General features: G+C 35.9%; 1 protein-coding gene across 7 annotated transcripts in view; it reads right to left on the bottom strand.

The window, feature by feature from the left end:
• Nucleotides 1–6,888: 6,888 nt before the first annotated feature.
• The window catches only part of SLC44A5 (solute carrier family 44 member 5), a 374,891-nt gene continuing 355,690 nt past the window's right edge, over nt 6,889–26,089 (bottom strand). For 6 of the 7 annotated variants that reach the window (XM_045477883.1, XM_045477880.1, XM_045477879.1 and 3 more), the window contains 10 exons: nt 25,402–25,494; nt 24,852–24,939; nt 24,106–24,368; nt 23,352–23,446; nt 16,307–16,410; nt 15,179–15,252; nt 14,254–14,324; nt 14,053–14,141; nt 12,646–12,730; nt 6,889–10,360 (listed from right to left, as the gene is read on the bottom strand). In XM_045477883.1, coding sequence (XP_045333839.1) covers nt 10,248–10,360; nt 12,646–12,730; nt 14,053–14,141; nt 14,254–14,324; nt 15,179–15,252; nt 16,307–16,410; nt 23,352–23,446; nt 24,106–24,368; nt 24,852–24,939; nt 25,402–25,494 — 1,075 coding nt within the window. In that variant the 3' untranslated portion in view covers nt 6,889–10,247. The remainder of the gene's footprint in view (nt 10,361–12,645; nt 12,731–14,052; nt 14,142–14,253; nt 14,325–15,178; nt 15,253–16,306; nt 16,411–23,351; nt 23,447–24,105; nt 24,369–24,851; nt 24,940–25,401; nt 25,495–26,089) is intronic. The other variant, XM_045477881.1, reaches the window with a different exon arrangement.

Consider the following 26,089-nt stretch of genomic DNA (forward strand, 5'->3'; position numbering starts at 1 on the left):
ACAGGTTTACTGCATCCCAAAGATTTGGGACTGTTGTGTTTTCATTTTCATCTGTGTCCATATATTTTTTTATTTCCTCTTTGATTTTTTGGTTGACCCATGCATTATTTAGTAGTATATTATTTAATCTCCCTCTGTTTGTGTGCTTTCTAGGTTTTTTCTTGTGGGTGATTTCTAGTTTCATAGTGTTTTGGTCAGAAAAGATGTATGGTAGGACTTCCATTTTTTTTTTAATTTTGTTGAGATTTGTTTTGTGGTCTAATATGTGATCTCTTCTGGAGAATGTTCCATGTACACTTGAAAAGAATGTGTTTTGGGGTGCCTGGGTGGCTCAGTGGGTTAAGCGTCTGACTTCAACTCAGGTCATGATCTCATAGTTAGTGGGTTTGAGCCCCGTGTCAGGCTCTGTGCTGACAGCTCAGAGCCTGGAGCCTGCTTCAGATTCTGTGTCTCCCTCTCTGCCCCTCCCCCCACTCACACTCTGTCTCTCAAAAATAAATAAATCTTAAAAAAATTTTAAAAAGAAAAGAATGTGTATTCTGTTGTTTTAGGATACAGTGTTCTGAATATATCTGTTAGATCCATCTAGGATCCAATGAATTAGATCCAAGGAGCCACTCAAAGCCACTGTTTCCTTGCTGATTTTTTTGCTTGGATGATCTATCCATTGATGTAGGTGGGCTGTTAGAGTCCCCTACTACTATTATATTAGTAGTGATTACTTCCTTTATGTTTGTTATTAACTGCTTTATTTATTTTGATTCCACCATGTTGGGTGCATAAACACTTGCAATTTTTATATCTTTTTGTTGGATTGTACCATTTATGATTATGTATTGTCCTTCTTTATCTCGTTACCATCTTTGTTTTAAAGCATATTTGTCCAATACAAGTATTGATAGTCCAACTGTCTTTTCACTTACATTTTCATGATAAGTGTTTCTTCATCCTTTCACTTTCACTTTCTGCATGTGTCTTTAGGTCTGAATTGAGTCCCTTGTAGCAGCATATAGATAAGTACAACTTTTTTATCCATTCTGTCACCCTATGTTTTTGATTGGAGCATTTAGCCCATTTACATTCAAAGTAATTATTGATATGTGTAGAGTTATCACCTTTTTGTTACTTGTTTTATGGTTGTTTTGGTAGTTCTTCTCTTGTTTTGCTAGTTGCATATCTATTACTGTTTTTTGATTTGTGGTTACCATTCATTTTATATATAGCACCTTCTGTTTATAGCAATCTATATTAAGCTGATGGTCACTTAATTTTGATCTCATTCTTTACTCTTTTCCCCTCCACTTTTCAAGTATTTGGTATCATATTTTACATCCTTTGTGTTTCACTTGACCAATTTTTACAGACGCACTTATTTATTTATTTATTTTTTGCTTTTGTGCTTCCTATTTTTCTTACTCTTTCTTATGACTTTTGTTTTCCACTTACAGAGTTCACCTTAACACTTCTTGTAGGGCCCATTTAGTGGTTATGAATTCCTTTAACTCTCATTTGTCTGGAAAGCTATCTATCCTCTATTCTGAATAATAGCTTTGCTGGGTAGTGTATTCTTGGCTGCAGATCCTTCCCTTTCACCACTTTGAATATATCATGACACTCCCTTCTGGCCTACAACGTTTCTGCTGAAAAATCAGCTGATTGCCTTATGAGGTTTCCCTTACATGTAACTGTTTTTCTCACTGCTTTTACAATTCTTTCTTTATCACTTCTTTTTGCCATTTTAATTAAAATGTGTCTTGGTGTGGACTTCCTTGGGTTGATTTTGTTGGGGGCTCTCTGTGCCTCTTGGATCTGGATTTCTCTTTTCTTTCCCAGATTTGGGAAATTTTCAGCTATTATTTCTTCAAATACATTTTCTGCCCCCCCCCTTTGTCTCTTTTTTCCTTCTGGGATTTGTATAATGGGAATGTTGTTACACTTAATAGTGTTGCTGAGGTTCTCAAGACATTTTTATTTTTTATTTTTTCTCTCTGTTCAGCTTGATTGATTTCTATTACTCAGTCCTCTAGTCTGTTGATCCATTCTTCTGCTTCCTGTATTCTAGAATTTATTCTATTTATTATAATGTTAATTTCAATTATTGAGTCTTCGTCTCTGATTGGTTCATTTTTGTGTTTTTTCTTTGTTAAGGGTCTCACTGAGGTCCTTCACTCTTTTCTCAAGTCTAGTCAGTATCTTTATGATCATTACTTTAAATTCTCTAGCATGCATATTACCTTCCTCCATTTTGTTTAGGTCTCTTGCTGTGGTTTTGTCTTCTTTTAGGAGACATATTCTTCTGTGTCCTCATTTTAGCTGTCTCTGTTTCCTTGTACTATGTCTCCTGCTCTTGAAATCAGTGGCCTACAGTGCAGTGTTGCCTGTTCCCCAGAACCTGGTGCTTCAGAGGTGTCTCCCATGTTGTGTGTGTCCTACTGTTGTGGTTGAGCTGCATTTGCCTTTTGTCCATTCATCTGTAATAGCTCCCTTTTCCTGTTGTGGGCAGGGTTTGGAACATGCATCATTAATGGTCCAATCTGGGGTGGCCTTGGGCTTGACTTTCATCAGACTAGGCATTTGCCAGAAATGCAGTAGCACCAAACCACATGGTACTTTTTCTTGTTTCCCTCTGAGAAGCTCTTGTTGGTAGGTGGGGCCTACAGTCAGATAAGAAGTCTGCCCCAGTCCCTTGCTAGGGCTGCAGTTGGATTGGTAATTATCTTCCCCTCTCCCTGGAGCAGGAGTCACTTTGGAGTAGTTCTGGCCCCTGTTGGGTGCTTGTGTACTGCCGGGCTTTGGCACTGCTTTAGATGGGCTTCAGCAAAGGATGTATCAGAGGGGACAAGTCTGCAGTAGAATATGGGGCAGGGTGCATGTTGTTAGCAAGATCTGTGTGGGTCTGCTGTGGGAGAGGACCTGGAGCTGCTTTATAAACTGTTGCTTCAGGGCTAACGGGAACGACTCTGCAGCAGAGTGTGGAGGCAGGGCTTGTGGTGCTAGCAAGGTCCCTCGGTTTGGTATGGGAGGGGACCTATAGCTGCCAGGCAAAACTCCTGCTGAGCTGGAGGGGGCAAATCTACAGAAGCATACAGTGGTGGTGCACATTGTTAGCAAGCTAGATAGAGAGTGTTGACACTATGCTCATTTCTGCAGGTGTCTGTTTATCTAGTCTGAGAGGTAGGGAAGGGAAATGGTACCCTCTGGCAATTTTGTTCCTGAAGCCTCCCAAAGATCCCTGCCCCTTCAGCACAGGCTCTGAGATTAGTAAATAAGTTTCCCTCTGGTATACCCCAGGCACTTTTCAAAGTTCAGCATCTGTGCTGTACTCTGGGGCTATTTGTTGTGCTGTCTCTTTAAGGGTGAGGACTCAGATTCCTATTGCCCTCCCAATTCTTCCAGAGGCAAGCCTGCTGTTATTTAAAGTTGCAGGTTTTAAACCCCACTGACTGTAAGAACTTGTGAAATCTGCCCCTTTGGTTTTCAAAGCCAGATGTTAGAGATTCCTCATCCTTGTGTGGGTTCCCCATGCCTGGTGTGCCTGGTGTGAAGTTCTCCTCTCCCCTCTCCATACTTATAGCATCCCTCTTTCCCAAATATAGTTCTGTGGGTCCCTTTAGCTCCAAACTGCATTTCTATCCTTCCTACCTTCTTTGATATAGCCTCTTCTCTGCATTTAGCTAGGGATAGTCTGTTGGGCCAGTCTTTGGGTTGTTTTCTGAATTATTTACACTGATGTGGGGATTATCTACTTGTATCCCTGGAAGGAGGTGAGTTTCGATCCTGCTACTTTGCCATCTTCCCTGGAACTTTCAAACTGATTGCTTTTAAATGTGTCACATAACAGACTCCATTCTTCCCAGCATAGAAACCATTAGAGAAGATATTGCCAGAATCTGTGCCATTTTGGCTACCTTTTCTTGTAGGAATTTGGAAAGTGGTGGAGAAGTTGGTTAATTTGACCTGATAAATTTAAGAGGGTCCATGACCTTGACATTACTCTGATGTCCAAGCCTTGTATAATGTGGTATTCAATTTTCATGAATGAATCAGTCACATTTCTTTTAATGTGGGTTAGCTTTGTTTTCTGGGGGGTGATAGATTAGTAAGGGCCATAAGTAACTCAGCTAGATCCTGAGAGAAGTCTTCAATATCCATGTTAGTTCCAGGACAAAAAACATGGTTTATGGAAAGTTACTTTGGAAAAGTAAATTATTCCTGTTATATCAGTAAGCCATTTCTTTTCATCTATGATTTATTGAATTGTATTCTTATAATCCTATAGCTATAATTTAAAAACAAACATTTGCAAACACTTAAGGATAATATTTGCAAGAAACTGGAAAGAATGTCAAGACACCATTTCATATATCATGATCTGCAATAATAATTTTAGTTCAATTTTGTCCCATCTTATGCCAACAAAGACTGATTTATAAAGCATGTTCCCTACTCCAGAACCAGATAATACTGGAGATAATTATTGTGCCTGGTTAGAGTTTAAGAGCAATTTCCTGAGGCACCACTTGTAAAAGTGAAAGAACATACATTGGAATGAGTACTGTTCAGCTATATAGTAAAAGAAAAATACAAAATTGTTGCACAGAGCCTGTTTTCCAATATTAGTTTAAATAATAACTACATTATGCCTGGCAATCTCCCAGAACCTTTAATATTGTGATTTTAGTGTATGGATTCACAAATTCTTTTTAAACTTTGTAGGCGACACAAAAACATCTAATCATAATCCAATTTCAAACACTTTATTTAGAAATATGATTAGTCCCTTATCATCTAAAGTGGGAGTTAATAAGATTTAAAGCAGAATTTAGATTTCTTCTGGAAACCAAACTATATCTTTATTTTAAATAAGAATCATTAATTAATATCTAATTCAATTTGTAACATTTTAAAAGGACATTGAAAACTGTAAGAATATTGTTTTATGTTTTCATTTAAAGAAATCCTTTAAATATTAAAGAAAAAATTAATTTTGAAGATTTAATTCAACTAAAAAATAGATTCTTACATATTTGTCAAGGAATAGCTAGACCTAAGAAATCTTTTAGCTTAAGTTAAACAGTGATAGGTCTACTTAATCTTGCTTTGGGAAACTATTGTTAGTCAGTGTTGACATTTTGTAGGTTCTCTAAATTCATCCCTGCCTTTAAAATGATGAAATTTGCTTACAATGTAGGTAAAACCAAAGGAGGGACAGAGCAAACTTTTGGCAAATTAAAACAAAGACCAACTATTTCAGGTCACTGTTTGGGTTTTAAAAAATCCATCTCTTATCCATTCGTTTTGATATATTTACTTTAGATAAATTATCAGTTTCCATTATTTGATCTCACAATCAGTGCACAGCTAGAGAAAAATGGAAATTTTTAAAAAGATAAATTTAGATGTTAAAAAAAAATCACCTTTGTTGATAAAGAGAAGATTCTGTTATACTATGGTAGGTTTTAAACACTAAAGCTTTTCACATATTCTAGCTTAAAGAAATAAAAACGTTTTTTTTTATCTAAATCTTTATTAGAAGAAAAAAAACATTTAAAACGATGAGTAACAGCAAATTTCATTAAATATTAAACATTTTAGTTATCAAAGATATTTAGACAATATGTTCCTAATATTTCTGCACAGCAGAAGCACAATGATTATAGAGCTCAGACTGTCATGTGCTCATGTAAGTTTTTTTGGCATAAAAGAATATCTAAAGTCACATTCAAACAAATGTGATCATAGATAAGCTGACAGTAACTTACTGTTGATTCTCAAAGCTTTCACAAATTATCATATTTGATGGACATTCCCTTGGGGTAAATACTTTAACACTGAGTAACAAACTGAATTCATTTTCTTTCAAGTTAGTAGTACTAGTAAAATTATTTAAAATTTAATTACAAATTATGTTCTGTTTATATTAGCACAATAAAAGTTAACATTATAAATAAACTGATTATTTCATATCAAAAGTTAGAAAATGAAATAAAATACATAGAACACTCCTTGATGATGATAATCATTTAAAACAGAGCTAATTCAGTACATGACAGCTATGAGCACCCTTTGCAGGGGTAGAGTTTCCCTTTGTAATTTTTCAAAGTGTCTCTTTCCAAACTGTATAAAACACTGAGAAATGTAGTCTTACACCTATTGTATTTTCAAAGATCTACTATAGAAAAGATTAGATTTTTACACTTCTCACTTTTAGTGTAAAAAAAAAAAAAGATCAACAAGCATCCTTTCAGTTTTTTTTTTTCTTGCGTGTAGTACACATTTGTGAATGTCCACTAGGCGCAAGGGAAATTGTTTATGCTGCAAAACGTACTCTACATAGTCACTAGGATCTCAAACATACTGAAATGACAAGTGGTTTCCAGTCAGTGAGCTAAGAGGGAAACAAATGCAAGAAGACTTGTTTCAATCACTAAACATTGCAGGTTTTGTGTGTGTGTGTGTGTGTGTGTGTGTATGTGTGTGTGTGTGTGTGTTTAAACGATGTTTGTAAACTTGCCCACAAAAGCTGGGTAATATTAAACAGCCAGTAAGGCACTTTGTCAGAGAGGACGAAGTAGTAAAGGCTGGATGGTTGGCAATTTGTTTAATAGGAAACATTCTATACTTAGAGCAAAATCTGGAGCAGGCAGTCCTTTTACCAATTTACTGTCAAACGGGAGTTGGGAAAACTTTAAAATTTTCTCTTTCAGTTTGTTTACCAATTTTCCCTGCAGAAGTCTTTTAGTTGCAATTTAAAAAATATATTAGGAGCTATCAATTCAAATAATGTATCATTTTTCAATCCAGTATTTAAAAGAATATGAACATATTCACTGGTGTTTTCAAAACATCCAAGCCACTCTATTTAAAAATGAATTACAAAACAGAAGATCTTAGTATAAAAATGTACCATGTTATTAACAATTCCCTTGCGACTTCAGATGGCTTCACATATTACAGTATAAGCTTTGGTATTAAACATGCAAATAAAAGCCAACAAGGTCATGAATACAGTGTTTCCAACACAAAGCACTTATGAAGCTAGCGTTGTGCAGACACAGCAGATGAAGATTTGGTAACACACCGCTGCACGATGACCACAGTTTGCACTTCTAAGGCTTCTTAGTTTGCATACTTGGCTCGTTCAGAATCTTCAGGAGAGACTGACTCATGTAATAGGGCCTTTCAGTAGAACCATCGTTTCTTTCCATATCTTCCACTAGGAGGAAGAATGGCACAGAGTAAATATCAAAGCAAAACTGTAAGAGAAGTAACGTCGCCATCTACTGCATACTTGCTTTACAGCAGTTTAAGATTTTTTTTTTTTTAATAGCACAGTTTTGGCATCAACATTATTGTAAACATACCTATGAGAAAACAAGCAGCCCTTGTTATTATGTTAGTAAAATATTATCTCATTGTGTGTACCAGCTCATATTCTGTCAATATGCATGCTTCTCAGCTGCATGATTGAGGAAATAACTTTTACCTTCTTTTGGATAGCAAACTTAAAAAAGAAAAAAAAAAAAAATCCCCCAGGAATTTCTAAATTCACCTTCAAATTCCTGAAAAGTAGTATGTACTCAATTCACTTCCCAAATTACCATATGTGTCAAAATTTCTTTTGCTTTGCAATCAACAATTTATGTAGCATAGTTTTAAAAAATAAGATTTGTGAAATTTCAGTATATTTTAAACTGCATGTTTTGAAAAAAATGTTTTTTGCAGTTATGACTTTAATTGCTTTGTAAGATAACAGCTTCTATTTTTTCCCCCTCAAAAACAATACTCATTTTTACTATCAATTATACAAAAAGTAACTAGTGGGGAATATTTTTTCTGACTAGAAATAAGCCCATAGATAGTTAAAACTTCTACACTTAAAGGAAGAATCTCTAAGTAGTAAAGAAGTTCTTTAAAAATATGAGCCAAACAGCATTCCTTTTCCTATGATTCGCACCAAGGGGTTATATCCTTAAAATATAGCCAGTTTTAGAATGTGCCTCCATTTAGGCAGTGAACACTTTTACTCTAGTGAATTTTTTGGTCTAATCAGCATATATAATGTTAAACATTTAATATACGGGCCCCATCTAGTCTTAGATTCTAAATGCAGAAGTTGTGACTATTAGAAGTCTCCAAATTAATCTTTGTCTTAATTTTCTAACTCCTGGAACAGTCAAGAATGTAAGGAGAAAATAAGCCAATCAGTTTCTCGCATGTTGATTTGTATTTTATTCAAGTGATTTTCCAAGTTTTATGTGTATCAGAATCAGCTAGAGAATTTTATAATAATTCACAAGCTGTCCTGCACCCAAATACAACATCTCAGAATTTCTTAAGGAAGGGGCACAGGCATCTATATTTATAACAAGTTCTCAGAGCGATTCTGATGCATACAAAACAATTAAAATTGTTTTGTTTCATGATTATGTATCAACATTAGACTACTCCTAAAGGGGATTTATTTCCTACCACTTTTCAACACTTGAGAGGTAACTACTTACTAGATCTCAGTTGTAACTTCTGTACTATTGACTAATAATTATAACCATCCAGAAAGATAGATTATCACTCTTCTCTGAATTATGATTCAAGGAGAATGAGAGTGAAGAAGGCCCTTGGCCAAGATGTGAAGACAAGTGACACTTTTGACTATAATGCTCTCAAGAAAATAAGAACAAGATGGTGGCCGTTATAAAGACCACTGTTTTGAAAATCTTCCTTATTTAAGCTGTCACAGAGTTAGTCTACATCTAGGTTCCCATACTTCAGAATCATTAAAGAAATTAGTTTTTATATTAACTTGTGGCACAATGATACATTTCTGACTCTTTTTAATAAAAATTCATGGATCATATTTAGATCAAAATGTTAGATCAACACGTTCCTTTCTGTCAACACTTAAATAATTCTTATACACAAGTTTAGTGTAAAAGCCAAAACAATACTACTTGATTAAGTGTTCCTTTTGGGGTAACTTTTATACCGTTAGCCAAATCATGCAAACGTGCACACAGAGATTGGGCAGGAAAAGTGCTTGAGTGTCTGATTTATGCTTTGCTCCACCATACAAAAGACTAAGGGGATGGTTGCCAGAAACCAACTTGTTGCTCTGGCCAGCAGGGGTGGAGTATAAAAATAACTTTCCTGCTAAGCTCTGAGGGAGATTTCCTAACCCACAGTATATACCCCTGTAAAGGTACCAGACAAGGTACCTATGGAGTGCTTAGGTATATTTCCTTAGAGTAAAATCTGAAGGTCTTACTCATCTATTCTCTTTCCCCAAAGTTGAACTCAAACTAAACCTTTTGTAGAATGAAGCCAAACAATGTCTTTAATCTAGAAAAACAGGTTTGCTTATAAAAACAGGTATGCTTATAAAAGATATAATCACTGTTCTGAAACAAATCCATTCCAGTTTTCTATATGGCAGGAATAGGGAAATAGGAATTTGTCTCTGTTTGGGTAAGAGACAAGAGGAATGCATTACATGGCCATTTCAGTTTTGTTCAGAATATTTTCACAGTGGCCAGAGGTTCATATTATTGGAAATGGTACTCCAGAACTCAGATTCAGCTTCACTATGAATATAATTACACTAAAACGAAGTGGGCTATGAAGGTTTCACAGTAATTTTTACCTAATAATGCTCTCTATGGAACTTGCATAACATTAACATCTCTATGTATATTATGGTCTTGAATCATGTACTGAAATATACTTCCTAGAGAAACATGAATACAAATTTAATCAAAGTTTAGATAGCTGTCCACTAGCTTGAGCAGCTATATAGGCATAGTACCATATTTACGAATTTAGTACCATAAGCTGGTTAACTCTATCAATCTTTTTTTATGGCTAATTGACGATACATTTATAGTGCTTTCAAAAATTGCCTGAATATCTTTTACAAACACATTTATAAAAAGAAAGGCTATCAAAGTGCTGCAATGGGAAACAGCACTCTGAGTTATAAAAGTATTGTTTAAAACACTTTCAGCTATAGGCTTTAAAAATATGTTTGACATTTACACCTTGCTCTTCGGCTGGGACCACAGTCTATAAAGTATCCTAGTTCACAGAGGCTACTGTCATCAAATGTCTGTCACCTCAAGTGGTACCAGGTTCTGGCTTTTCAGCAATAAGCATAGAAATTTCACATTACTCAAAAGCCTCATTTTTGAGTTACACATGATCTAATTTACAAAACTTCTATTTAAAAATGAATGTCACTGTTTGGAGCTTTTCTACTCTTTCTGCTTCTGGGAAACTAGTTGCATCTTGTTCAGAGTTCCGTGCAGGGTAGGGGCTAGGAAGTAGGGTTTTTCTGTGGATCCATCATTTCTTTCCAGATCTTCACCTGTATATGCAGCAGCCAAAGCAGGCAAAAGCAGCAAGCGGCAGCACAATTAAATATTTTTAGAAATTGGAGAGTCAAACAGGGAAAAATCAGAGAAATTAGTGTTAGAAAGTCAAATATAAGACAAATTAGTACCATTAAGTTGCTGATGCTCGACAAAGTAAGAAATTTCAACTTCTGACAGGAAGCACTAAAACTTCCTAAATCCCCCCCCCCCCCCAATGCTCAAAGAGGTTTATTTTGGTAGTGTGAAGGCTAACAAGATCTTTCATGTCCTTTCAAAAGTATTATCTCTCAATGGTGACTGTTCATTTCAGAACGGTAAAATGTCACATCCTCGGGGATGAATCTGAACAAAAAGTGTATGATCCTGTGATAAATGTAGAACAATAATTCATTTTCAGAGTTCAAAGTCACTTTTAATGGTAGTCCACACCCTAACGTTACAGATGAAGAAACGGGAGGCCCGGCTATACGAAATGATTCTCCTGAAGTCAAAAGCTCCGAGGCAATCGGAATGAGGTGAGGATCCAGCCTCTTGTCACTTAGTTCAGTTCTTGTCCTACTTAACTATATAAGGCATCCTGTTTTAAATCCCTTCAGATTGCATTAGAAAACTAATGTTCTCTGACTTCACGTAATACATGAATTTAACTTCCTATTGTGCCTAGGCTAGTAATTAAATGATGGTGTGTTCACTAACACATATTGGGTGTTTCAGGGAAAGCATCAGAAGGATGCTGAGAAGCAAAGACAAGTCAGTGTGTAATTAGCTTTCCTAAAAGCTACATGCAATTTGCAGCAGATAATATCTATCAATAAACATACAAGTACAACTTAATTCTATGTTTTCACTGGTATATTAAAAAAGATTTTGTTATTCATAGTCCTTATTATGACAAAGGATAAGAAATATATAAAATCATATAGGATAATTATGGATTTATGGAATAAATCTAAATTATTTTTCATCCTTATCTTTTGGGAATGGTTGGATGATTTAGATTTTTGCATTAGACTTCATAGTGACCTTCCTTACATACAAAATGAAAAGCTAAGGGGGGAATATGATGGACACTGAACATTTTTGTTCTTTCACCTTCATCATATTTCTATATGATAGATCATATATCTATATTGTTATTACCATTTGAGGCATTGTTAGGATGCCTAGTATGGATCACACTAATAATCATCTACAACTACTACTGTTTTCTCATACTGGGACCAGACTTCTCATTGCCTTGTAATGTAAAAAAGATGCCATGTTTCAGGGCACCTGGGTGGTTCAGTCAGATAAGCATCCGACTTTGGCTCAGGTCATGATCTCAGGGCTTGTGAGTTTGAGTCCCTTGTCGGGTTCTGTGCTGACAGCTCAGAGCCTGGAGCCTGCTTTAGGTTCTGTGTCTCCTTGTGAGTTATGCCCCCAAATAAATAAATAAATAAATAAATAAATAAATAAATAAATAAACTGTCAGTTTTATACAAGTGGATCACTCAATAATGCCTTCACAGAATGTTTTCTCTGCTTTTCTTAAGAGCAATGTGCCAGAGAAATGATCTCTCAGAAGGTACAGCTGTATGGCTAACAATTTGTTCTTTCATCCTCAGAGCCTACTTTCTCTAGCCTGAAAGTGAAGGCCAGATCAAGCTCCTAAGGTGCTAGGTTCTCCAGGGATTTTAAGAGGAGATACTGGTAGAAAACCTATCCATTCTGAGTTACACATGCCACCCAGAAGCACAGCAAAGTCAGTGATCAAAGCTCATAGGAAGTATTTTAACTCTAAGCATCAGAACTGATCTGTTTCCTGGACATTCTCCTCTACGAATCCTATCTGTCTAGTATGAATTGGCTGTATGTGTCTTTGAAACCATTGCCAGCTTGGCTCTATCAGAATCTATAAAGGCTCTCTTCAAAGAATTCCTAAAGTCCAGTCTCAAAGCCCAGTCATATTCTCAGTTCTGTTAATAAAACACAACAGAATCCACTCATTATCATAAATTTGAAAACACTAAGAAATACTAAATTTGAAAGTACTAACACCATGCCATGAAGCCTGAGGTTCATTTCAGTGGCTGACCCTGCTGTGCTTTGCAAACTCCATTCTCTCAGATGTTAAGGTTTAAAGAGCATCTACTAAACAATGTCTCTTTTCAAATAAGCACTATTTGGTAGTTGCAGCCAGGTCATAGCAAATCCACAAGCCAGCTAAGGACATGGGTCTTAACCTTCTTATCTTTCAGTTACTCTCCAAAGGGGGGAAACACATATACTGAAAACTTACAGAAGCAGATGAAAATTGTATCAACACACATTGCATAGACGCTGAAGAACCCATGTGCAACTAGGTAAGATCCAATAATGACTGTCTGTAAATGAGTAAAGAAAATGAAGATGTTATTAACTCATCCAGAAGAACAATAATGCAGCTTTAAATGAAAGTCATGAAGAGAAACTTTGAAGTACCCTATGTTAGAAAATATTTCAATATAGAGACCAAGGAAATCCAATGGTAACGTTTTTGGGTGCCTTGTACAGGGATTTAAATGTATTAGATTACCTGCCAGTTGTTTTACCCCTATCCCAAATGCCCACCAAAAATATCCCAATTTTTTTTTAAGGCAGTAAAGCATGGGAGTTAATGTAACACACTGCCTAGGTTTGAATCACATGTCAGGCTCTCAGTTAACAAGTTACTTAACCTCACTGTGCTTGCTGCCTCCCATAAAAAGTTATTGGTGGGCAAGGGAAGAATGTGAATAGCAATAATATTTATGACATATGGAGTTAATTATTATAGATACTGCAGGGCTCTGACATATGGAGTGAGTTAATTGTTATACATACTGCAGGGCTCCTCCCAGGTCCTCTCCAGCTGCTGCATCTATCCCCCAGTTAGGAATGTAGGCTGCTGATGACTGAGCAGGTTCCCTCATTAGGAATTGCCCTCACTGCAGGGACTGCCTCACCCAAGCTTATAGCCCCATCTAGGGGACGACCCCTGGCCAACAGCTGCCTGATGCAGCATGCAAATTCTTTTGTCAGAACTTCCTGTAATTACGTCTGAGGGCTCAGCTATAAATGCAGCATCGGTCAGCTTCTTCCTTTGCCCAGGTCTGCCTCCTTACTTCCTTTTTCAAGGGTATCTCAGGAGAGCACTTCCTAATAAACCTTTCACATGCAATCCTCTCTCTCAGAGGTTGTTTCTAAGGAATACAATCTAAAGCAGAATAAGGCTTGGCACGAAGTAAGACCAATAATGTTAGCTGTCTTTATTTTTCTAATTCCTTTTTGTTTTTTCTTCTGTCATCTCTGATCAGTCAGTGTTACCCAGTTGCTATGAATGAATTGTGACCTCTCAAAATGCATATGTTGAAATCTAATCCCCAATGTGATGTTATCTTGAGGTGAGGTTTGAGGGAGGTAATTAGGTCATGAGGCTGGGCCTTAATCAGTGGGATTAGTGCCATTGTAAGAGGAGACAGGAGAGATGATGACCTCTCTCTCCATCATATTAGGATACAACGAGAAGGTGTCCCTTTGCAAACCAGGAAGAGAGCTCTCACCAGGAACTGAATCTGTGGGCACTTTAATCTTGGGCTTCTTAGCCTTCAGAACTGTGAGGAATAAATTCTTGTTTAAGCCATCCAATCTATGATATAGAAGCCTGAAGTAAGACACCAGCTCTTACCAGCAAAGGTACCCAGTAGTAATTTAAAGATGTTGGTCCTTCTATAATCGTTGGCAATCTTTGTGTGAAGAGTAAGAAGGCCAGCACACCTACATTGGAAAGGCAGAACATGTCTATTATGTACTTGCAAAGGAATAGTTTTTTGTAGTAAAGGAGTTTCTCCTAATACCTTCTAAAGTTATGTTTATTATTATTACTTACCTATACATCCAGTAACTAGAATTTTCCCCAGGATTAGTACAAAGTCTGTAACGTTATCCATAACTGCAACTCTAAGAATCAGAAAAAAGAAAGTATAATTTTGTGTTTAAATTACATTTGTTACTTGAAATTTATTAAAGTAAATAATTCATGGGGTGCCTAGGTAGTTCAGTTGGTCGAGCGTCTGACCTCAGCTCAGGTCATGATCTTCCTGTTTCTGAGTTTGAGCCCCGCATCAGGCTCTATGCTGATAGCTCAAAGCCTGGAGCCTGTATTCGGATTCTCATTCTTTCTCTCTCTCTCTCTCTCTCTGCCCCTCCCCTGCTCAGGTTCTGTCTCTCTCTCTCTAACTCTCTCTCTCAAAAATGAATAAACACTAAAAAAAATTTTAAGTATTTAAATTTTTTGAGCTCATTTTGATATGTCTTTGATGGAAATTCTATTTGGCATTTGTTCAGTGCAAGGAATGAAGACAGCCTCTGGGGATTAAGTTCTGACTTAATTTTGATGAAGTAAACAGAAGATGGCATTGTCAGGCACTATTGGTGTCAGCCTATTTTGAAACCTAAGACACCCTGACTCCTGAGGATGTTCCATATCTTCCCTGGTTTTGCTATTAAGACTCTGTCAATTTTGGGAGAGGGAAATTGCCAGAAACATGATGTTGGTGTAGAGAATTTCTTGAGTAGTGGGGATAATAAAAATGTATAAAATGCCAGTGGGTGTGAAGATATAGATGAATGAGGGAAGCAACAATTCTAAGATATAAAAAGAAATAGTATGAGACAGTAGATTTAAATCTATCAAATTGAAAGATAATATTCATGTCTAAAAGACCACCATCACTTTAAATAACATGTGAAGTATATGATGCTCAAGGTTCAACAAACTGTCTTTTGCAAACTCAACCTGATTACTTACTTACTTTAAAACATTTCTCATCAGCAGATTGAAAGCCTCTCTTGCTGACTTGCAGAAGTTTTTGCCATATATTGCAATCTGAAGAAAACAGTTGATATTATTCTAGAGTCAGTAACATACCCTAACAAGACCAATAGACAACCCAGTGAGAGGAAAATGAATTCATTCTCTTGTCACCCAAACAGCTACTCTCATTCCTCTTTCCAGCATTTGGGCATGTGAGAGACATGGGAACTATGTGTTCTCAACTCTGCACAGCTGTCAGGGGCATTGACAATAAGGTGCACTTCAGATGCTATATGCTTGTAAACTCCATGGGAATTAGACCACACCAAACAGAGGCATGTCTTTTTCTCAAATATCAGGACATGGCTTCTGTCTTTGAAGTGTTTTGGCTAGGGTTTATTGCAAATGGGTTAAGTGTTGCAGCATTCAAATTAATAATTACTCTCAGGAAACCAATGCCTTTTGATACATTTGATTTACTCATTAGAAGATTCAATACAGTATTCTCACTGGAGGTAAATTAATGACAGTTTGAATCTTCATGACTATTTGGATCACTCCTGCAGACTCTGTGTCATGGTGATAACAAACCAGTATCATAAGGTTGTAGTTGCTAAATTTTAGAAGAATTATACTTTTGGAGCACCTATTTTAAAAAATCTCTTCAGTAGCTTCCCTATTCCCATAGGAAATAAGTAACATATTCAGTTAGGCCCGGTCAATGCCCACACATTTCAACATAAGATTTCTTAAAAAGACCATTCTGTATGTGAATCCCAGGAAGGTATTTTTTCTTTTTCCTCAGAGTGATGCATAGACTAAGCTTTCTTCCCACTAAGCTATGTCAAAGACACACAAAATCTTTTCAATCTAGCACATTTTAAAATTTCTAAGGTAAATATTTTCCCTCTTTAAAAAGATATTAACAGTCATAATGAAGTACAGTTAACATACTACTCAACTAGGAAAGCATGGCCCTGAATCATGCATTGGATTCACAAATCCTTATATCATCATGGTGGTAAATTCAACTGCATGATGTAAAAAGTGTTAGAGATGGGAAATGTAGACATGGGGTTGGGGTTTGCAAAGAAGAAACTTAGTAAATAAAAAGTAATCTACGTACCATAATATAGGCATTTCTGTTCAAAAACTTTACCACTGTTTCCAAACACCAGAAACAGCATTTCAGGCAGCATTGTAGAAATTTAGAAATGTTGTTCTGGGCCTCTATGAAAATGAGATATTCAAATTGATGAATTATTTGTGACTAAACTCTAGGAATCAAAAACACAAAAGCTTTAAAAATAGGCTTTTAATTTTTTTCAATTGTGGTAAAATATACATAAAAGTTACCATTTTAACCATTTTAAGTGTATTAATTCAATTGTGTAAAATACTGTACAGTTCAGTTCAATCCAGCAAGTGCATTCACAGTGTTGTACCACCATTATCACTATCCATTTCCAGAACTTTTCATCTCGAATAGAGACTCTGTGCCTATTAAACAATCACTTCATTCTCCCCTTTTCCCAGCTCCTGGTAACCTCTATTGTATTTTGTATGAATTTGCCTCTTCTAGATACCTCATGGAAGTGAAATGATACAATATTTATCTTTTTGTGTCTCGCTTATTTCACTTAACAAAGTTTTTAATGTTTATCATTTCATTCCTTTTTAGAGCCTAACAACATTCCATTGCAGGTATATATCACATTTTGTTTATCCTTTTATCTGTTAATGGAAATTTGGGTTTTTCTACCTTTTGGCTACTGTGAAACTTGTGTGCAAGTCTCTGTTTCAATTCCCGTTTTCAATTCTTTTGAGTATATACCTGTAGAAGTGAAATTGCTGGATCATATGGCAATTCTATCTTTAGCTTCCTGAAGAATCACCATAATGTTCTCCACAATGGCTATACCATTTTACATTTCCATCAGCAATATACTAAGGTTCCTAGTTTATCTTCATCCTACAAATATTTGTTATTTTCATTTTTTAAAATAGTAGCCATTCTAATGGATGTGAAGTGGTACCTCATTACAGTTTTGATTTGCATTTCCCTAATGAATAATACTGAGCATCTTTCCATGTGCTTATTCGTGATTTGTGTATCTTCTTTGGAGCAATGTATATGCAAATCCTTTGTAGAAGGGACCAAGATGGTGACATAGGAGGTTCCTGAACTTCCCTCCTTCTGCAGATGCACTTAAAGTACAGCTACATGTGGAACAATGTCTTCTGAGAAAAAAACTGAGACTAACTGAATGACTCCTACCCCATCAGGAAACTAAGAAAATGACCATAGTGAAACGGGTAGGAAAGGTTTAGACAAACTTCCTGTAAAGCCAATTTCTGGCACAGAACCGTACTATAAGGAAGATACCCCCCAATATCAGGCTCTTCCTGAGGAGTGAAAGGTTTGGACAGCACATATAGGATTCCAACTTTTAAGGCAACCACACAAAGCACAGGCCGCCAAAACTCTTAGCTCTGAAAGCCAGTGGGGTTTATAACCACAAGTCCCACAGCACAATGCAACACAAATAGGCAGTTCTGTACAAGCACATATGGTAGCGCTCGTTGTGGTTGGACAGTTGAATTCATCCAATTAGAGAAGCAAAAAGAGAAAAGAATGGATAGAGTGATGGATGCATTGGACACCACCAAACAGACCAATATGGAGGTGCCAGAAGGAGGAGAGAAAGAAAGGGGCAGAAAGTTTATTTAAAGAAATAATGGTGGAAAACTTCTCTAATCTGGAAAAACAAACAGACATCCAGATCCAGAAAGCCTAAAGAATACCAAAAAAGATGAATCTAAAGAGACCTACACTGAAACACACAAAATTAAATTTTCAAAAGTTGAAAGGTAGTTAAAAGCAGTGGTAGAAAAGTGACTTTTACCTCCTTCCATAAGACTATCAGATTTTTCAGCAGAATACTTATAGGCCAGAAAAAAGAAGTGGAATGATATATGCAAAGTGATGAAAGAAAAAAAACTGCCAAGGAAGAAACTCAATGTGGCAAAATTGTCCTTCAGAATGAAGGACAGATAAAGTTTTCCTCACAAAAGCTGAAAGAGTACATCACCACTAGAGCAGCCTTACAAGAAATGTAAAAGGGAGTTCTTTAGGCTGAAACAAAAGGATGCTAATTGATAGCTGAAAATATGTGAAAGTATAAAACTCACTGATAAAAGGTAAATAAATAGTTAAATTCAGAACACTCTAAAATTGTAATGGTGGCAGGTAAATCACAACTCTAGTATAAAGATTAAAATACAAAATATTAAAGATAACTACAACTACAATACAAAATATAAAAATATGTAAATTGTGTCACCAAAAACACCGTAGCATAAAATGTGGGGAAAGTGTAAAGATGTAGAGTGTTTGTACATATTCAAAATTAAGTTATCAGCTTAAAATAGATTGATAGAACTATAAGACATTTGACATAAAATATACAGCCAGAAAATAACAAAATGGCAATACAAAGTCCATAACTATCAATAATGTAAATGAACTAAATTCTCCAATCAAAAGAGTGAATGGATTAAAAAAAAAACTCACCTATAAGCTACCTACAAGAGTCTCAGTTCACCTTTAAAAACACAGGTTTTGAAATGAAAGTGAGGGATTGGGAAAAAATTTTTCATGCAAAAAGAAACCAAACTAAAGTGGGAATAGCTTTACTTATATCACACAAAATAGACATTAAGCCAAAAACTGTAACATGAAGGCCATTATACAGTGATAAAGGAGTGTGTTCATCAAAAGAATATAAAAATTATATGTATGTACCCATCATTGGAGTACCCATCATTTATAAATGCAAAAATCCTCAACAAAATATTAGCAAACTGTATTCAGTAGTATATTAAAAGGATAATACACCAAGATCAAGTGGATTTATCCAAGGGATATAAGGATGGTTCAATACATGCAAATCAATAAATGTGATGTACCACATTAACAAAATGAAGGATAAAAATCATCATCATCTCAGTAGATGCAGAAAATTAATTTGACAAAATTCAACCTCCTTTCATCATAAAAACTCACAATAAATTGGTTATATAAGTCCTCAACATAATAAAAGCCATATATGACAAGCCTACAGCTAACATCATAATCAATGGTAAAAAGCTGAAAGCCTTTGCTCTAAAATCAGGAACAAAACAAGGATGTCCATTCTTGCCATTTTTATCAACATAGTAATGGAAATCCTAGTCAGAGCAATTAGGCAATAAAACAAGTAAAAGGCATTAAAATTGGAAAAGTTGAAATAAAATTGTCTTTGCAGATAATACAATAGTATTTATACAAAACCCTATAGTCCAGCAAACAAATACTATTAGAACTAATAAATGAATTCAATGAAATATAGGAAACAAAGCCAATATTCAAAATTCAGCTGCATTTCTATATACTAACAACCAACTATTGGAAAGAGAAATTAAGAAAACAATCCCATTTAAAACTGCATCAAAACCAAGAAGATACCTAGAAACAAAATTAAGGTGGGGAATTACTTGTGTATTGAAAACCATAAGCCATTGATGAAATAAAGATACAAATAAATGAAAATATTCCATATTCATGAGTTGGAAAAATTAATATTAAATGTACATAATATCCAATACAATCTACAAAAATCAATGTAATTCCTATCAAAATTCCAATGGAATTTCTCTCACAAATGGAAAAAAACAATCCTAAAACTTGTTTGGAACCACAAAAGACTGAATAGCCAAAACAATTAAGAAAGAAAAACAAAGCTGAAGGCATTACATGTCCTGATTTCAAACTATATTACAACACAATGGTAATCAAAATAGTATATAGCACTGGGAAAGAAATAGACACACAAATGAATGGAACAGAATAAATGGAAAGCCCAGAAATACACCCATGTATATATGCTCAATTAATTTTCAAAGAAGGAGTCAAGAATATACAGTGGAGAAAGGTTAGTCTCTTCAATTCAGTTGTTTTGGGAAAACTGAATGTCCACATGCAAAAGAATAAAATTGGACCCTTATCTTAGACCACACAAAACAACTCAAAATGGATGAAAGATTTGAATGGAGACCTGAAACCATAAAACTCCTAGAAGAAATCATAGGGTAAGCTCTTTGACATTGGTCTTAGAAATGACTGGATTTAATACTAAAAGCAAAGGCAACAAAAGAAAAAATAAACAAGTGGTACTGCATCAAACTAAAAAGCTTCTGCACAGCATAGGAAACTATCAACAAAATTAAAAGGCAATCTATGGAATAGGGAAAAATATTTGCAAACCATATATGTGATAATGAGTTAATATCCAAAATATACAAGGAACTCCTAGAACTTAATAGCAAAAACCAAAAAACAACGCAATTTAAAAAAATGGGGGGCGGGGCACCGGGGTGGTTCAGTCAGTTGAGCATCCAAGTTTGCCTCGGGTCATGATCTCATTTGTGAGTTCAAGCCCCACATTGGGCTCACTGCTGCCTGTCAGTGCAGAGCCTGCTTTGGATCCTCTGCCCCTCTCTTTCTGCCCCATCCCCACTGCACTCTCCCCAAAATAAATACGTATTTTTAAAAAATGGGCAAAGGACCCAGACAGACATTTTCCCAAAAAAGACATAAAGATAGCTAATAGGTACATGGAACAGTGCTTGACATTACTACTTATCAGAGAAAGTAAATCAAAAATCACAATGAGATAGAAGATAGGATGTCTGTTATCCAAAAGACAAAAGATAAGGATGTGGAGGTGTGGATGTGGAGAAAAGGGAATTCTTGTATACTGTTGGTAGGAATGTAAATTGGTACATCTACTATGGAAAACAGTATGGAAGTTCCTCAAGAAACTAAAAATAGAACTATCATACTATCCAGCAATTCTACTTTTGTGTATATATTCAAAGAAAATGAAATCACTGTCTCAAAGAGATATGTGTATTCCTATGTTCACTGCAGCATCATTTACGATATAAATGTATGGAAACATGTCATTTAATGGATCAGTGGATGAAGAAAATGTGGTATAAACACACAAGGAACATTATTCACCTTTTAAAAAGGAAATCCTGCTTTTGCAGCAACACAGATGAACTTGATGGGCATGATACTAAGGGAAATAAGCCAAATAGAGGAAGACAAATACACATGATATCACTTATATGTAGAATTTTTTAAAATGTTGAACTCATCGTAGAATGGGGGTCACCACAGGCTGGGGAATGGGGAAAATAGGGAGAACTGGTAAAAAGTACAAATTTGAAGTTGTAAGTTGAAAGGGTGAAAAAGGTGATGAAAAAGGTCTTAGCATCCAATGCACAACATGGTGAATATAGTTGATAATACTACCTTGTACAATTTAAATTTGCTGAAAGGTAGAATTTAAGCATTCTCATCAAAAATAATGAGAGAGAGAGAGAGAGAGAAAGAAAAGAAAAGGAAAAGAAAAGAAATGGAAGGAAGAAATGGAAGGAAGGAAGGAGAAAAAGAAAAGATAAATATATGAGGTAATGGACATGTTTGTTACCTTGAATGTGGGATTCCTTTCACAACGTATCTTTATATCAAATCACATGTTGTATACTATAAATATATTACAATTTTGCAAATTATACCTCAATAAAGCTGAAAAAATTTACATAATTTTAAGAATCCTTTGCTCGTGTTGAATTGGATTGTTATTGTTGAGTTGTAGAAGCTCTTTATATATTCTGAATATTGCTTATCTGGTAGATGATTTGCAAATATTTTCTCCTATGGTTGTCTTTTCATTAGTAATGTCTCTTAGTAATGTCTTTTGATGCACAAGCTTTTTGTATGTGTGTGTGAAATCTAACTAATCTTTTTTTTTTCTTTTGTTGCCTGTGCTTTTGGTGTTACATCTAAGGAATCTTCATCAAATCCAGCGTCCACAAAGATTTCCTCCTCTGCTTTCTTCTAGAGTTTTACTTTTGTTTTAGTTTTTGTGTTTAAGCCTTTGATCCATTTTGAATTGATTTTTGTATATGGTGTAGAATATGGGCCCAACTTAGTCCTTTTGCATGTGGATATCCAGTTTTTCTAGAAATGTCAATTGAAAAAATGGTCCTTTCCCCATTGAATGGCCTTATATGTGAGGGTTCATTTTAGAGTTCTCTATTCCAGGTCTATGTGTCTGTCCTTATGCCAGCACCACACTTTTTTTTTATGTTTATTTATTTTTGAGACAATGAGATAGCATGAGCTCTGGAGGGTAGAGAGAGAGAGGGAGACAGAATCCGAAGCAGGCTCCAGGCTCTGAGCTGTCAGCACAGAGCCCGGTGCAGAGCTTGAACTCATGAGCTGTGAGATCATGACCTGAACTGAAGTTGGACACCCAACCGACTGAGCCACCCAGGTGCCCCCCACACTGTTTTGATTACTATAGCTTTTTTTTTTTTTAAATTAATGTTTATTTATTTTTGTGAGAGACAGAAAGCAGGGAAGGGGCAGAGAGACAAAGAGACACAGAATCTGAAGCAGGCTCCAGGCTCTAAGCTGTCAGCACAGAGCCCAATGCGGAGCTGGAACTTGTGAACCACAAGATCAAGACCTGAGCCGAAGTCGGACGCTTAACCAACTGAGCCACCCAGGCACCCTGATTACTGTAGCTTTATATTAAATTTTGAAATGAGGTATCTGGGAGTGTTCAACTTTGTTCTGTTTGAAGATTGTTTTGCCAATAAAATATTTTAAAGTGCATTCAAAGTAGAGTTTGTTTGTAAACTATATGTGTTATGTGTAAAGGTTTATGCTGATGACACCTACATTTATATTTTAATCCTGACTCGTCCCGAGCCCCAGGTTTGAAACTGCTTGACATCTCCACCATGCCAAAACACAGTTTTTCATCTTTTCTTTGAAATTTGCTTCTCCTGGTTTCTACATCTTAGAAAATAACATCACACACACATTTTCTCTCTTTTCTTCACCACTGCTCCTCTTCCTATCCCCTCCTGCCCCATATCCTCTCAGCAAATCCCACTGGCTTTTCCTTCCAAACATATCCCTGGCCTGACCACCTCCATCCTTATTATCCTAGTCCAACTTGTAGTCATCATGTTCCCCCCAACTCTCTGCCCCAATCTATTCTCTTCACAAAAGTCAGGAAATCTGAGAAAACATAATTCTGAAGTCTTACCTTTAAGATGGCGGTCTAAGTATTCTAAGACTATTCTAAATATTTGAATTGATGCAAGAATTAAAGATCCAAATGCTAGGGATCCTGTGTGATATCTGGGTAAAGATAAAATGGTAATGAAAGTTAAAATACCTTTACTATTAACTAAAAGTATGCTAAAAAATTGTAATAGGTAAAAAGGATCTGCAGGCAGATTGCTAGGGAAGAGCTGCTTACACTTTCTTATTCAGACTGATAAAAGTCTTCACAGAGGATTTTAAATGATAAACATCTATTTTGCCCTTCATCTACAAAAATGATACCAATAGCACATTACAGTCAAATAGAATGTTTGGGTGAAGCAATGGAGAGACACAGCTAAGTTAATTCTTAATTTTTAATTTGGTGCCCTCCCCTACCACTTCTCTCCAGAAACCTATGGCTTTTTTTTTTTTTTTTAAGATTTTAGGTAATCTCTACACCCAACATGGGGCTCGAACTCACAACCCCAAGATCAAGAGTCACATGCTCCACCAACTGAACCAGCCAGGTGCTCCACCAGAAACTTGTGGCTTTTACAAGGATTTCGGCCTGGTTTGGGATTATAAAACTGTAGCCGTAAAATCAGACATAGCTAGTGGACATCCATGAATTTTAAATCATGTCTTTGACCTCATTTTTACCTTTCCACTTGAATTACATAAGCATAAGACTGAATTACAAGCACACTAAACACAACTGAGAAGATAGATGTAGGGCTCAATGTGAAACTTACCGTATGGCTCGTCCAAATGCAGTAAAAAGTGGATATGGTGGGATATCATCAGGTTTTTTCAAGGCCCAGTAATAAGAAGCAAAGGCACCAGCAAGGGCACACTGACCCAGTGCAATGACGAAGTTTATAAGCCAGAGAAAGACAAATAGATTGAATATCTGGAAGGTAGGGATGTACTGATGGTACAGGCTCTTTCCACCATAGAAAGCAAAGTTACACTGAGCCCCAGGGCAAGCTTTGGCAATTTCAGTTGTATTAAAAATCTGCACTCAGAAAAAAAAAAATACAGATATCATATTAAATGCCATTCTAAGATAACACCTTTCCTTTCTCCACTTATGTAGCCCCCAATTGCATGTCCTACTATTCCCCCATTAGCTTCTGCTGTTATTCCTATTTTCTCTCCCATCACTTTACATTATTCTTTAATGAGCTCTGGAAGTGTTTGATTTTCCATGATATGTTCACCACTCTGCCCCTGCTAAGATTTCACATTTATTAGTGTTGTTGTTGACCATACCTGCTTGTTGGGTATGTAACAGAACAGATGAGCTCAGGAAAGAATAGTGCTTTCTCTCTATTCTGCCTGCCATTTTCAGTGCTCCCCTAACATCTGATCCACCCTTCCCTTCTTAACAGTGATTCCCATTAATGCCACTATTTCAGCATGATTTTTACAATTGCTAGGCGAAATGTAGTAGACTTCTGTATTGAAGTAAGTTAAAGAGTTAGTTTCTTTTACTTACCTCTGGGTCACAGGTTGTATTTTCATGTTTACATTGCCCTTCTGGGGTTATGACTTTGTATACAGGTACCCCTGATGTAGCCAAGTAACTGGGTTAGCCTATTAAGGATAAACTATTTGCTGGTAGATTGAAAGTAGATAGACAAGAAAATAATGCAAATCACTCAAAAGTCCACTGAGAGATTAACTTCAAAAAAGCTTCTAATCTTTTAATAATTCATACATTTTTCAGACCCAGAATAATAGAAGATGGGTTAGCTGTACTGAGTGATCCCTTAACATTAAAATACAAAGGAATTTTCTTCAGTTATTGCCAAGAAGAAGTACCATATGTGAAGACAAAACAAAATCTACCATATGACCTGAGGGGAAATTCAATCAGTAGAAAAACTTTTTTTTAGAGCTTAGCAAAAAAAAAAAGGAAAAACAAGAATAAAAAACCTTTAGTGTGTTTCTAGTCTTCCCAGGATGGAAAACACTGGACACAAACTCTTGGTTCTTGAATAATAGAGTGGACCTGAGGTTTAAAGATGTCAATTACCAAAGGATACACTGCTATCACCGCCCAGTAGGAAATACAGATGGAGAGGAAAATGAAAGTTAAAAGTGGATAAACTAATGTAGTAGGGATATATCCAATGGCTCTGAAATAAAACAATAGTTGAAATTCAAAATGATCCACAAGATATAAATTCTCAAAGTTTTCTCTGTTTACACTAGAAATAAGCTTTATACTGAATTGATTCAAGAACTGTGGTAATAACTATTGACTCTTTTTTGCTAATCATTCTGGCATATTCTTGGTTGGCTTTACATTTTACTTAAGCTTTGTTTTTAGTAAATTAGAGGCCTTCTTTTAATGCTCATATTTTATTCCTGCCAAAAGTTCCCCAAAGTTCCCCAAGTTTCTGTATGACTCAAAGATTTGATACCCCAAACTTTTTTGTCTTTGGCTATTTCCTTATGACTCAAAGATTTGATACATCATAATCATAGTTCTTCCTTTTGTTTACATTCTTCGACTTTCAAAATTGGAGAGAACCTTGAACATCATCTGATCAAATGTGAGAATTCCTCCCTAATTCAGGAATCCCTTCTATACTATTTTCTAAATATGTTTGTTTCTAGTAACCACATTGAGTGGTAAAGACTTACTTTTGTATGACAGAGCTTATTCTCTGTCATATGAAATTTAGAAAGTTCTTCCTCATATCCTGGACTGTTACTCACCCACTACCT

Source organism: Leopardus geoffroyi, chromosome C1 (genome assembly GCF_018350155.1).
Source record: "Leopardus geoffroyi isolate Oge1 chromosome C1, O.geoffroyi_Oge1_pat1.0, whole genome shotgun sequence".
NCBI classification, from domain to species: Eukaryota; Metazoa; Chordata; class Mammalia; order Carnivora; family Felidae; genus Leopardus; species Leopardus geoffroyi.